Source organism: Manis javanica, chromosome 2, assembly GCF_040802235.1.
Source record: "Manis javanica isolate MJ-LG chromosome 2, MJ_LKY, whole genome shotgun sequence".
NCBI classification, from domain to species: domain Eukaryota; kingdom Metazoa; phylum Chordata; class Mammalia; order Pholidota; family Manidae; genus Manis; species Manis javanica.
Window position 1 is genome coordinate 47,060,900 of NC_133157.1, and position 15,420 is coordinate 47,076,319.

A 15,420-nucleotide genomic window follows, 5' to 3' on the forward strand; every position below is an offset into this window, starting at 1 on the left:
AGTCATCAGGGATATTGGCCTATAGTTTTCTTTTTTATAGTATTTTGGTTTAGTTTTGATAACATGGTAATGCTTACCTCAAAAAATGCTTGGAAATATTCTCTCTTCTTTAAATTTTGGAAGAGTTTGAGAAAGATTGGTGTTCATTTGTTAAATATTTGATAGAATTCTCCAGTAAAGTCATTTACTCCTGGACTTTTATTTGTTGGAAGATTTTTGATTATTGATTCAGTCTTGTTGCTTGTTACAGATCTGTTCAGATTTTTTCTTTGTGATTCAGTCTTGGTTGTGTGTTTCTATGAATTTATCCATTTATTCTAGGTTATTCAATTTGTTGATCTGTAATTGTTCTTAGTAGTCTCTTATGATATTCTGTATTTCTGTGGTATCAGTTGTAAAAACAGCAGACCAATGACTAAGAATCCAAACTCTTGTTTTTCGATCTGAAGTAATGCTCTAATTATTACATGCCAAATTTGGAAATAAAACTGAAATGGAATCCATTATCCCTTGGAAATGGATGGAGTTAACAGCATGCAAATGATCATTCATCATTCTTTTTGTGGTCTCCGAAGAATCTTAGGATGAAGGTAGGTAATTCCCAATTCAGTAAAGATCCACCAAAAAGCAGTGTGGTGAATTTGTTGCTGTGAGCTGTGTGAAAGAGGAAAAATATCAGTTGAGATATGTGCTCTGCATATGGCACCGGGTTAGTTGTTTTTCTATTTTGACAAAATAGAGGGCAAATTATATACAAGGCCATACTTGTAAGTTTAAATTAGTGCTAGGCAAAGACTGAAACTTGTGCTGCCTTTGCAGTTTGAGTTCCTAAAGCTATATGCTTAAAGCAACTTAAAGCTTAAAAAAAAGCCCCTTAAATCCCTAAAGCTTAAAGTACCTTAAAAGAAATAGAATCCTAGTAGTTATAGCAATAAACTCAGTAGGCATTATTGACATCAGTTAAGGGTAGAGTGGAAATATTAGCCACTGTTTATCATAATCCTAGCAAATACAGGCATGATGAAGCAAAATAGCTTGGTCATTCATGAATACCTTCCAGTAGGATAAGAAAATCTGAGAAACTGCCTCAGCAAAGATTACTTATTGAGTGATTACACTGGGCCTGGTGTCAAGGATAACACAGTGAATAAGACAGAGTCCAGTTACTAACAAACTGATTTGCTAAACATGGTCTTATACTTACTTAGTCCAATTCTGGCAGCTATAACAAAATAGAACAGACTGGGTAGCTCATAAATAACAGAAATAGATTGCTTATAATTCTGGAGGCTGAAAGTCCCAGATTGTAGTTCCAGCATGGTTAGGTGAGAGCCCACTTTGGGGTCACAGACTTCTTGTTGTGTCCTCACCAACTGGAAGGGGCTAGGGGTTTCCATGAAGGTTTTTTTATAAAGGCAGTTTAATGGGCCCTCATAACCTAAGTACCTCCCAAAGGCCCCAGCTAATAATGCCATCACATCAGGTATTAGATTTCAAGATATGAATCTGGGGGGGAAAAACAGACATTCAGACCATTGCACCTACCACTTAAGGAGTAGGAACCTAAAGGGCTGAGGCAACCTACCTTCCTATATGAAATAAAAAGACTAAAGCAGAGTTCAGGATAAGAGCTGAAAGTTAATTCTTCATAGGATAATAATATTTATGCAGTTTTGAATTTAGGTGTTTTCCTTTTGTTTGAAAATAATAAACTTGGATTGGAACTTCTGAAACACTTTTGGGAAATTTTATTTATTTTTTATCTATTTATTTTTTTGTAAGCCTTCCTAGTCATGTTTGTGGTATTTTCTTTGTTTTTTTATTTTATTATTAGGTATCATGGATATCCACTCTTATGAAGGTTTCACATGAAAAATATTGTGGTTACTACATTCACCTATATTATTGTGTCCCCCCATACTCCATTGAAGTCACTGTACATCAGTGTAGTAAGATGCCACAGACTCACTACTTGTCTTCTCTGTGCTACACTGTCTTCCCCATGACCCCCACCACACCGTGTTTACCAATCATAATACCCCTCAATCCCCTTCTCCCTCCTTCCCCACCACCCTCCCCCCACACCTCCCCTTTGATAATCGCTAGTCCCTTCTTGGAGTCTGTGAGTCTGCTGCTGTTTTGTTCCTTCAGTTTTTCTTCATTTTTACATTCCACAGATGAGTGAAATCATTTGGTACTTGTCTTTCTCCACCTGGCTTATTTCACTGAGCATAATACCCTCTAGCTCCATCCATGTTCTTGCAAATGGTAGGATTTGTTTTCTTCTTACGGATGAACAGTATTCCCTTGTGTATATGTACCACATATTCTTTATCCATTCATCTAGTGACAGACACTCAGGTTGTTTCCATATCTTGGCTATTGTAAATAGTCCTGCAATAACCATAGGGGTGCATATGTCTTTTTGAATAGGACCTCTTGTTGCCTTCAGGTCAATTCCTAGGAGTGGAATTCCTGGGTCAAATGGTATTACTATTTTTAGTTTTTTGAGAAACCTCCATATTGCTTTCCACAATGGGTGAACTAGTTTACATTCTCACCAGCAGGGTTGCAGGGTTCTCCTTTCTCCATATCCTGGCCAGCATTTGTTGTTCCTAGTCTTTTCAATGTTAGCTATACTAACTGGTGTGACATTATATCTCATTGTGGTTTTAATTTGCATTTCCCTAATGATTAGCGATGTGGAGCATCTTTTCATGTGCATGTTGGCCATCTGAATGTCTTCTTTGTAGAGGTGTCCATATCCTCTGCCCATTTTTTAATCGTGTTATTTGCTTTTTGGGTGTTGAGGCATGTGAGTTCTTTATATATTTTGGATGTTAACCCCTTGTTGGATATGTCATTTACAAATATATTCTCCCATACTGTAGGATGCCTTTTTGTTCTATTGATGGTGTCCTTTGCTGTACAGAAGCTTTTTAGTTTGATGTAGTCCCATGTGTTCATTTTTGCTTTTGTTTCCCTTGCCCAAGGAGATGCATTCAGGAAAAAGTTGCTCATGTTTATATTCAAGAGATTTTTGCCAATGTTTTCTTCTAAGAGTTTTATGGTTTCATGACTTACATTCAGGTCTTTGATCCATTTTGAGTTTACTTTTGGGTATGGAGTTACACAATAATCCAGTTTCTCTTACACATAGCTGTCCAGTTTTGCAACACCAGTTGTTGAAGAGGCTGTCATTTCCCATTGTAAATTCATGGCTCCTTTTTCATATATTAGTTGAGTGTATATGCTTGGGTTTATATCTGGGCTCTCTAGGCTGTTACATTGAACTATGGGTCTGTTTTTGTGCCAGTACCAAATTGTTTTGATTACTGTGGCTTTGTACTAGAGCTTAAAGTCAGGAAGCATAATCCCCCCAGCTTTATTCTTCCTTCTTAGGATTGCTTTATCTATTTGCAGTCTTCTGCAGTTCCATGTGAATTTTAGAACTATTTGCTCTGATTTGTTGAAGTATGCTGTTGGTATTTTGATAGGGATTGCATTGAATCTGTAGATTGCTTTAGGCAGGATGGCCATTTTGACAATATTAAATCTTCCTATCCATGAGCCCAGGAGGTATTTCTATTTATTGCTATCTTCTTTAATTTCTCTCATGAGTGTCTTGTAGTTTTCAGGTTATAGGTCTTTCACTTCCTTCATTAGGTTTATTCCTAGTATTTAATTCTTTTTGATGCAATTGTGAATGGTATTGTTTGCTCAATTTCTCTTTCTGCTAGTTCATTATTACTGTATAGGAATACAACAAATTTCTGTGTATTAATTTTATATTCCGTAACTTTGCTGAATTTAGCTTTTAGTTCTAGTAGTTTTGGGGTGGATTCTTTAGGGTTTTTTTTATATACAATGTCATGTCATCTGCAAACAAGCCATTTTAACTTCTTCCTAACCAATCTGGATGCCTTTAATTTTCTTTATGTTGTCTGACTGCCTTGGCTAGGACCCCTAGTACTATGTTGAATAAAAGTGGGGAGAGTGGGCATCCTTGTCTTGTTCCAATCTTAAAGGAAAAGCTTTCAGCTTCTCACTGTTAAGTATGATGTTGGCTGTGGGTTTGGCATATATGGTCTTTATTATGTTGAGGTCCTTTCCCTCTACACCCATTTTGTTGAGAGTTTTTATCATGAATGGATGTTGAATTTTGTCGAATGCTTTTTCAGCATCTATGGAGATGATGATGTGGTTTTTGTCCTTTTTGTTGATGTAGTGAATGATATTGATGGATTTTTGAATGTTGTACCATCCTTGCATCCCTGGGATGAATCCCACTTGATCATGATGGATGATCTTTTTGATGTATTTTTGAATTCGGTTTGCTAATATTTTGTTGAGTATTTTTGCATCTATGTTCATCACGGATATTGATTTTGTAATTTTCTTTTTTTATGGTGTCTTTGCTTTTGGTATTAGAGTGGTGCTGGCCTCATAGAATGCGTATTCTCTCCTCTTCTACTTTTTGGAAAACTTTAAGGAGGATGGGTGTTAGGTCTTCACTAAATGTCTGATAGAATTCAGTGGCGAAACCATCTGGTCCAGTTGTTTTGTTCTTAGGCAGTTTTTTGATTACCAATTCAATTTTGTTGCTAGTAATTGGTTTATTAAGATTTTCTGTTTCTTCTTGGATCAGTCTTGGAAGGTTGTATTTTTCTAGAAAGTTGTTCATTTCTTCTAGGTTATCCAGTTTGTTAGCATATAGTTTCTCATAGTATTCTCTCATAATTCTTTGTATTTCTGTGGTGTCTGTAGTGATTTTTCCTTCACCACTTCTGATTCTGTTTATGTGTGTAGACTCTCTTTTCTTCTTGATAAGTCTGGGTTGGGGTTTATCTATTTTGTTAATTTTCTCAAAGCACCAGCTCCTGCTTTTCTTTGATTCTTTCTTTGTTTTATTCTTCTCAATTTTATTTATTTCTGCTCTAATCTTTATTATGTCCCTCCTCCTTCTACTGACTTAGGACCACATTTGTTATTCTTTTTCTAGTTTCATTAGTTGTGAGTTTAGACTATTCATATGGGATTGTTCTTCTTTCCTGAGGTAGGCCTGTATTGCAATATACTTCCCTCTTAGCTGGTCTTCGCTGAGTCCCACAGATTTTTCTGTGTTGAGTTATTGTCATTTTTCTCCATATATTGCTTTGATTTTGTTTTTATTTAGGAGAATGTTGTTAAGCCTCCATGTGTTTGTGGGCTTTTTTGTTTTCTTTACATAATTTATTTCTAGTTTCATACCTTTGTGGTCTGAGAGGCTGGTTGGTACAATTTCAATCCTTCTGAATTTACTGAGGCTCTTTTTATGGCCTAGTATATGATGTATGCTTGAAAATGTCCATGTGTACTTCAGAAGAATGTATATACTGCTACTTTTGGGTGGAATGTTCTGTAGATGTCTTGTTAGGTCCATCTGTTCTAATGTATTGTTCAGTGCCTCTGTGTCCTTACTTATTTTCTGTCTGGTTGATCTGTCCTTTGGAGAGAGTGGCATGTTGAAGTCTCCTAAAATGAATGCATTGCATTCTATTTCCCCCTTTAATTCTGCGAGTATTTGTTTCATATATGAGGTGTTCCTGTGTTGGGTGCATAGATATTTATAATGGTTATATCCTCTTGTTGGACTGACCCCTTTATCATTATGTAATGTCCTTGTCCCTTGTGACTTTCTTTGTTTTGAAGTCTGTTTTGTCTGATACAATACTGCAACTCCTGCTTTTTCTCCCTATTAGCTGCATATCCTTTTCTATCCCTTTGCTTTTAATCTGTGTATGTCTTTGGGTTTGAAGTGAGTCCCTTATAGGCAGCATATAGACGGGTCTTGTTTTTTTTATCCATTCAGTGACTCTATGTCTTTCGATTGGTGCATTCAGACCATTTACATTTACAGTGATTATCGATAGGTATGTACTTACTGCCATTGCAGGCTTTGGCTTTGTGTCTTCCAAAGGTTCAAGGGTAACTTCCTTACTATCTAATGCCCTAACTTAACTCACTTAGTATGCTATTGCAAACACAATTAAAGGTTATTTCTCTTCTTCCTTTTTCTTCCTCTGTTATTTATATATTATGTATCATATTCTGTACTCTTCGTCTATCACTTGACTGACTTTGGGGCAGTTGATTTAGTTTTGCATTTGCCTAGTAATTAATTGGTCTAATTTCTTTACTGTGGTTTTATTTTCTCTGGTGTCAGCTATTAGCCTTAGGAACACTTCCATCTATAGCAATCCCTCCAAAATATACTGTAGAGATGATTTGTGAGAGGTAAATTCTCTCAGCTTTTGCTTATCTAGAAATTGTTTAATCCCTCCTTCAAATTTAAATGATAATCTTTCTGGGTAGAGTATTCTTGGCTCAAGGCCCTTCTGTTTCATTGCATTGAATATATCAAGCCACTCCCTTCTTGCCTATAAGGTTTCTGTTGAGAAGTCTGATGATAGCCTGATGGATTTTCCTTTGTGATCTTTTTTCTTTCTCTGGCTGCTTTTAATAGTCTGCCCTTATCCTTGATCTTGGCCATTTTAATTAATATATGTCTTGGTGTTGTCTTCTCTGGGTCCTTTGTGTTGGGGGCTGTGCACCTCCATGGCCTGAGAGGCTATCTCCTTCCATAGATTGGGGTAGTTTTCAGCAATTACCTCTTCAAAGGCACTTTCTATCCCTTTTTCTCTCTTTCTACTTCTGGTACCTGTATAATACAAATATTGTTTGATTTGGATTGGTCACCCAGTTCTCTCAATATTCTTTCATTTCTAGCAATCCTTTTTTCTCTCTGTGCCTCAATTTCTTTGTAATCCTCTTCTCTAATTTCTGTTTCATTAACCTGCTCCTCTACTTCATCTAATCTTCTTTTAAATCCTTCCGTTGTATGTTTCACTTTGAATACTGTATTTTCCAAAGTTTTTTATCTCATTCTTGAATTCCTCCCTGAGGTCTTATATATTTTTCTCTAGCTCCTTGAGCATGTTTATGATTTTTATTTTCAAATCTCTTTTAGGAAGATTGGTGAGTTCTGTTTCACTTGTCCCTCTTTCTGGTGTTTGTGGGATTTTGGTTTGAACCAGGTTCCTTTGATTTTTCATATTTGTAGGTGGTGCCCTCTAGTGCTCAGAAACTCTACCCACTGGAGCCTTTGGAGTGATGTTGGGGGTTGCACGTGAGTGGTTCTGATGCCTTCTGGGAAGAAAGAGCTCTTTCCTGCTTCCCAGCTACAGTGCCTGCCTCTACTGCCAGGGCCAGTGGGCCGAATGTGCAGGGAGGAGCCTCTGTGCTATGCACTTGTAGCTGCCATAGCCAGGGCTGCCCTCTAGCTGGTCTGGTGCAATGGTTGGAGCAGCCAGTTTGAGAGCCAGTGCTAGCCAGGAGGAAGGAGTAGCAGGCTGCATATTGTGTTTGGGTCCTTGTTACTGCGTTGCCTGCAGCGTATGGAGTGCCTGAAGCTCCTGAAAGTTCCCAATCTGCTGGGCTGAGAGCACTGAGACAATTTTTTTCTACCTGTGCTTTCTCCTGAGCAGCAAGCTCTGTGCAATCCTTGCCCCTTTAGCAACCCTCTTGCTTTTAGGAAGTCTCTCAGAGTGCCCACCTTTTGTCCCAGAGCGACCAGTTGTGGGTACCTGTTCTCCACAGGTGGCTGGAATCTCAGTCTCTCCAAGTATTCTGCCTGTGTTAGCTTTCCAACCCCACTAATCTCCACAGCACCAAGTAATGTAGATTTGTGCTCCTGGAGCAGAGCTCCAGGGCTGTGTTTTCAGTAGTCCTAGGCCTCCACCCCTTCTCTGCTCCGTTTCTCTTTCTCCTGCCAGTGAGCTGGGGTAAGGAAGGGCTTGGGTCTCGCCAGATCATGGCTTTGGTACTTTACCCTTTTCCATGAGGTCTGCTCTGTTCCCCACGTGTAGGCAGTCTGCCACAGCTTTCTTGCCTATTGCTGGGTATTAGTTGTATTTGCTATATTTTCATATTATATGTGGTTTTGGGAGGAGGTTTCTGTCTCACCTCTCATGTCGCCATCTTTAAGCCTCCTGTCCTTTTGAGAAATTTTAAATTTAGTACAAAACTACAAAGAAAGATTCAAATTGATGATGTTTTCTAACTCAACTATTTTCATTGGGGATGATATCACTACTAAGGGTGGGACTATTAGTTCTTGGGGGTGCGAAAAAAATCTTTGATATTGCAATGTTTTGTGATGTTCCAAAGTTCAAAATGCAACAAAATTTTATTCCTTAGTATTAATTTTTCTCATTGAGTTTTCTTATGTATCATATAAAGGCATTGACACTGAGTTCTTAGAAGATACACACACACAATGTATGCTAGATCAGTGCTATGAAACTCGTGGTAAATAGATGTCTCACTTGATCTCAAAATCATATGGTAAGAGGTGGTCTTTGGTTACTCATATAATGCCATTGGCTCTTTGGATGCTGCTTATGTTTGAGCCTCAGTGCTGTTGAGTGTGAGGTGGGCTTTGAGAGTTAAATGCAAATAGTTCGTTTTATTTTTTAATTCTACTAAAGTTATTCAACACATCAATAATTATGTCAATTGTTGAAAACAAAAAAATGACAATATCTGGATGAATAGCAGCTGAAGTTATTTCCTGATACAAAGCAAAATTAAAAGTTAAGTATCTAAAAATACATGTCAAGAAAATTTAAATTTTCAATGGTCAGCTTTTTTGCTTTTAGCTTTTAAATGATTTTTCATCTTAAATTTCTTTGTCATTCTTAAACCTGTGTTGGATAAAGAGATTACACTTTCCACTTTCATTTTCTTCATATAAATTACAGATGTACAGAGAGTACCTAACTAGATATACAGTAAAACTGTGTCATCAAAATTTCATGGGGGGTTCAATTAAAAAAAAAATACCTAAAAAGTCTCTGGAGGAAGGGGAAAGAGAGACAATAATGAAAAAAAATAAAAGGTTGAGAAATGCCTCTCTAACCCATTTGGAAAATGCAAAATGGAAAGCAAAAACAGAAGTAGAAAGCAAGGGACACATACAGAAATTGAAAACTTAGCATGTTCCCTATTTAAGACACACATGAAGGAAGGTCCGCAGAGAACCTAGAGTCCAGCTCACAGTCGCCCCCTCAGCCAGGCCAGCAGCATCTGCAAGATCCCCATGGCCCTGCCCTTTCCCTTCCCGCTGGCCCTGCTGGTGCTCAGCTGCAACTCCATCTGCTCCCTGGCGTGTGACCTGCCTGAGACCCACAGCCTGGGTGACAGGAGGGCCTTGGCGCTCCTGGAACAGATGAGGAGAATCTCCCTTTTGTCCTGCCTGCGGGACAGAAAGGACTTCGGATTCCCCCAGGAGGTATTTGATGGCAACCAGCTGCAGAAGGCTCAAGCCATCTCTGTGGTCCACGAGATGATCCAGCAGACCTTCCGCCTCTTCAGCACGGAGAGCGCCTCTGCTGCCTGGGATAAGACCCTCCTACACAAATTCTGCAATGGACTTTATCAGCAGCTGAGTGACCTGAGAGCCTGTGTGATGCCCGAGGTGGGGGCGGAAGAGGCTCCGCGGACCGATGAGGATGACTCCATCCTGGCTGTGAGGAGATACTTCGAAAGAATCACTCTCTACCTGCAAGAGAAGAAATACAGCCCTTGTGCCTGGGAGGTTGTCAGAGCAGAAATCATGAGATCCTTCCCTTGATCAAGGAACTTGCAAGAAAGATTGAGTAGTGAAGGAGGAGACCTGGCTCAACATGGAAATGGTTCTCACTGACCAATAATACCCCACTTCGCTGCATTCTGCCCTGACAAAGACTTTTATTTCTGCTGTAATCATGACATGACTCGAATCTATTTGTCAAATGTTTTCAGGACTATTAAGTAACATCATGTTCAACTCTATAGGTGCTAGTGGCTTGAATGACCATGCTGATTTATTTATCTATTTAAATATTGATTTATTTATTTAACTATATATAAGATTTTAATTATTTTTGTTCATGCAATATGTGCACCTTTACATTGTTGTTAATGTAACAAAATCTATTTATATTAAGTAAATTTATTATTTTATTCATTAAATTTTTACTATAGAAAAGTTCTTGTACTTGTTTATTCTTTAAAAAAGAAACACCAGGGGCGGGAGCCAAGATGGCGGCGTGAGTAGAGCAGTGGAAATCTCCCAAAAACACATAGAGCTATGAAAATATAACAAAGAAAAATCTTCCTAAAATAGAGACCACAGGACACAGGACAACATCCAGACCACATCCACACCTGCAAGAACCCAGCGCCTTGTGAAGGGGGTAAGATACAAGCCCCAGCCCGGCGGGACCCGAGCGCCCCTCCCCCCGGCTCCCGGCGGGTGGAGAGAAACCGGAGCAGTTTTTTTTTTTTGGCGAGCGCTTTTTGGAAGCCTTAGAGGGACAGGCCCCCGTTGCTGGGGAGGCAGGGTGGCGGGACCGGTGAGGAGGTGCCTGGGAACGGCGCCGGAGGACAAAGAATATCCCGCGTTTCTCCCTGCGAGACCTGGGGGCGGGTGCCTGGGACCGGTGCCTGAGGACAGAGGAGGTCGCGCGTTTTTCCCCTTTTCTTTTTTTCTCTTTTTGGCAAGCGCTTTTTGGAAGCCTTGAAGGGACGGGGACCCCAGTGCTAGGGAGGCACGGTGGCGGGACTGGTGAGCGGGTGGCTGGGACCGGCGCCTGAGGACAAAGAATATCCCCCGTTTTTCCCTGCGGGACCGGTGGGCGGGTGCCTGAGACCAGCACTTGAGGACAGAGGAAATCGCACGTTTTTCCCCTTTTTTTTTTCTCTTTTCTGCGAGTGCTTTTTGGAAGCCTAAAAGGGACAGGGACCCCGGTGCTAGGGAGGCAGGGCGGCGGGACTGGTGAGCGGGTGCCTGGGACTGGCACCTGAGGACAAAGAATATCCCGCATTTTTCCCTGTGGGACCGGTGGGTGGGTGCCTGAGACCAGCACCTGAGGACGGAAGAAATCGCGCGTTTTTCCCCTTTTTTTTTTCTCTCTTTTTGCCAAGTGCTTTTTGGAAGCCTTGAAGGGACAGGGACCCCGGTGCTAGGGAGGCAGGGCGGCGGGACTGGTGAGCGGGTGCGTGGGACCAGTGCCTGAGGACCAAGAATATTGAGCGTTCCTTCCCTGCGTGACCGGTGGGTGGGTGCTTTTTGGAAGCCTTGAAAGGACAGGGACCCTGGTGCTAGGGAGACAGGGCAGCAGGACCAGTGCGCGGGTGCCTGGGACCGGCACCTGAGGACAAAAAAAAAAAAAAAATCGCGTGTTTTTTCTTTTTTTTTTCCTTTCTGTTCCCTCTCTCATTGTTGCTGTTGTTGTTTTGGTTTGGAGAGTGCTTTTTGGAAATCTTAAAGGGGCAGGACAGGTCACTTAGACCAGAAGCAGGGAATCTAGGGATCTCTGGGCTCTCTAACCCCCTGGGCAGCAGGGAGCACAGAGGCCCCTTACGGAGATAAATAGTCTCCTGGCTGCTCCCCCTCTAACGGGGCTCCACCATTTTGGAGGAACAGCCCCAGCCAGGCCAAGCCCACAGCAACAGTGGAGATAAACCCCAAAGCAACTGGGCAGGAAGCAGAAGCCCTGTCTGTGCACAGCTGCCCAGCACAAGCCACTAGAGGTCGCTATTCTCCCAGGAAAAGGCTACAAACCAACAAGAAGGGAAGCTCTTCCAGCGGTCACTTGTACCAGCTCTGCAGACTATCTCTATCACCATGAAAAGGCAAAACTACAGGCAGACAAAGATCACAGAGACAACACCTGAGAAGGAGACAGACCTAACTAGTCCTCCTGAAAAAGAATTCAAAATAAAAATCATGAACATGCTGACAGAGATGCAGAAAAAAATGCAAGAGCAATGGGATGAGATGCAGAGAAAAATGCAAGAGCAGTGGGATGAGATGCAGAGAAAAATGCAAGAGCAGTGGGATGAAGTCCGGAAGGAGATCACAGATGTCAGGAAAGAGATCACAGAAGTGAAACAATCCCTGGAAGGATTTATAAGCAGAATGGATAAGATGCAAGAGGCCATTGAAGGAATAGAAGCCAGAGAACAGGAACGTATAGAAGCTGACATAGAGAGAGATAAAAGGATCTCCAGGAATGAAACAACACTAAGAGAAATATGTGACCAATACAAAAGGAAAAACATTCGTATTATAGGGATACCAGAAGAGGAAGAAAGAGGAAAAGGGATAGAAAGTGTCTTTGAAGAAATAATTGCTGAAAACTTCCCCAAACTGGGGGAGGAAATAATCGAACAGACCATGGAATTATACAGAACCCCCAACAGAAAGGATCCAAGGAGGACAACACCAAGACACATAATAATTAAAATGGCAAGGATCAAGGACAAGGAAAGAGTTTTAAAGGCAGCTAGAGAGAAAAAGGTCACCTATAAAGGAAAACCAATCAGGCTAACATCAGACTTCTCAACAGAAACCCTACAGGCCAGAAGAGAATGGCATGATATACTTAATGCAATGAAACAGAAGGGCCTTGAACCAAGGATACTGTATCCAGCACGACTATCATTTAAATATGATGGTGGGATCAAACAATTCCCAGACAAGCAAAAGCTGAGGGAATTTGCTTCCCACAAACCACCTCTACAGGGCATCCTACAGGGACTGCTCTAGATGGGAGCACCCCTAAAAAGAGCACAGAACAAAACACACAACATATGAAGAAGGGAGGAGGAGGAATAAGAAGGGAGAGAAGAAAAGACTCTCCAGACAGTGTATATAACAGCTCAATAAGTGAGCTAAGTTAGGCAGTAAGATACTAAAGAAGCTAACCTTGAACCTTTGGTAACCACGAATCTAAAGCCTGCAATGGCAATAAGTACATATCTTTCAATAGTCACCCTAAATGTAAATGGACTTAATGCACCAATCAAAAGACATAGAGTAATAGAATGGATAAAAAAGCAAGACCCATCTATATGCTGCTTACAAGAAACTCACCTTAAACCCAAAGATAAGCATAGACTAAAAGTCAAGGGATGGAAAAACATATTTCAGGCAAACAACAGTGAGAAGAAAGCAGGGGTTGCAGTACTAATATCAGACAAAATAGACTTCAAAACAAAGAAAGTAACAAGAGATAAAGAAGGCCACTACATAATGATAAAGGGCTTAGTCCAACAAGAGGATATAACCATTCTAAATATATATGCACCCAATACAGGAGCACCAGCATATGTGAAGCAAATACTAACAGAACTAAAGAGGGAAATAGACTGCAATGCATTCATTGTAGGAGACTTCAACACACCACTCACCCCAAAGGATAGATCCACCGGGCAGAAAATAAGTAAAGACACACAGGCACTGAACAACACACTAGAACAGATGGACCTAATAGACATCTATAGAACTTTACATCCAAAAGCAACAGGATATACATTCTTCTCAAGTGCACATGGAACATTCTCCAGAATAGACCACATACTAGCTCACAAAAAGAGCCTCAGTAAATTCCACAATATTGAAATTCTACCAACCAATTTTTCAGACCACAAAGGTATGAAAGTAGAAATAAATTCTACAAAGAAAACAAAAAGGCTCACAAACACATGGAGGCTTAACAACATGGTACTAAATAATCAATGGATCAATGAACAAATCAAAATAGAGATCAAGGAATATATAGAAACAAATGACAACAACAACACTAAGCCCCAACTTCTGTGGGATGCAGCGAAAGCAGTCTTAAGAGGAAAGTATATAGCAATCCAGGCACACTTGAAGAAGGAAGAACAATCCCAAATGAATAGTCTAACATCACAATTATTAAAACTGGAAAAAGAAGAACAAATGAGGCCTAAAGTCAGCAGAAGGAGGGACATAATAAAGATCAGAGAAGAAATAAACAAAATTGAGAAGAATAAAACAATAGCAAAAATCAACGAAACCAAGAGCTGGTTCTTTGAGAAAATAAACAAAATAGATAAGCCTCTAGCCCAACTTATTAAGAGAAAAAGAGAGTCAACACAAATCAACATAATCAGAAATGAGAATGGAAAAATCACGACAGACTCCACAGAAATACAAAGAATTATTAAAGACTACTATGAAAACCTATATGCCAACAAGCTGGAAAACCTAGAAGAAATGGACAACTTCCTAGAAAAATACAACCTCCCAAGACTGACCAAGGAAGAAACACAAAAGTTAAACAAACCAATTACAAGCAAAGAAATTGAAACAGTAATCAAAAAACTACCCAAGAACAAAACCCCGGGGCCGGACGGATTTACCTCGGAATTTTATCAGACACACAGAGAAGACATAATACCCATTCTCCTTAAAGTGTTCCACAAAATAGAAGAAGAGGGAATACTCCCAAACTCATTCTATGAAGCCAACATCACCCTAATACCAAAACCAGGCAAAGACCCCACCAAAAAAGAAAATTACAGACCAATATCCCTGATGAACGTAGATGCAAAAATACTCAATAAAATATTAGCAAACAGAATTCAACAGTATATCAAAAGGATCATACACCATGACCAAGTGGGGTTCATCCCAGGGATGCAAGGATGGTACAACATTCGAAAATCCATCAACATCATCCACCACATCAACAAAAAGAAAGACAAAAACCACATGATCATCTCCATAGATGCTGAAAAAGCATTTGACAAAATTCAACATCCATTCATGATAAAAACTCTCAGCAAAATGGGAATAGAGGGCAAGTACCTCAACATAATAAAGGCCATATATGATAAACCCACAGCCAGCATTATACTGAACAGCGAGAAGCTGAAAGCATTTCCACTGAGATCGGGAACCAGACAGGGATGCCCACTCTCCCCACTGTTATTTAACATAGTACTGGAGGTCCTAGCCACGGCAATCAGACAAAACAAAGAAATACAAGGAATCCAGATTGGTAAAGAAGAAGTTAAACTGTCACTATTTGCAGATGATATGATACTGTACATAAAAAACCCTAAAGACTCCACTCCAAAACTACTAGAACTGATATCGGAATACAGCAAAGTTGCAGGATACAAAATCAACACACAGAAATCTGTAGCTTTCCTATACACTAACAACGAATCAATAGAAAGAGAAATCAGGAAAACAATTCCATTCACCATTGCATCAAAAAGAATAAAATACCTAGGAATAAACCTAACCAAGGAAGTGAAAGACTTATACTCTGAAAACTACAAGTCACTCTTAAGAGAAATTAAAGGGGACACTAATAAATGGAAACTCATCCCATGCTCATGGCTAGGAAGAATTAATATCGTCAAAATAGCCATCCTGCCGAAAGCAATATACAAATTTGATGCAATCCCTCTCAAATTACCAGCAACATTCTTCAATGAATTGGAACAAATAATTCAAAAATTCATATGGAAACACCAAAGACCCCGAATAGCCAAAGCAATCCTGAAAAAGAAGAA

General features: G+C 40.0%; 1 protein-coding gene across 1 annotated transcript; it reads left to right on the forward strand.

The window, feature by feature from the left end:
- Nucleotides 1-2,503: 2,503 nt before the first annotated feature.
- Nucleotides 2,504-10,583, forward strand: LOC118972790 (interferon alpha-4-like). The gene is given in 2 exon segments (XM_073228428.1): nt 2,504-9,661; nt 9,663-10,583. Coding segments are annotated over 2 exon segments (558 nt in total). The 5' UTR covers nt 2,504-9,139; the 3' UTR covers nt 9,699-10,583.
- The last annotated feature ends 4,837 nt before the right edge of the window (nt 10,584-15,420 follow it).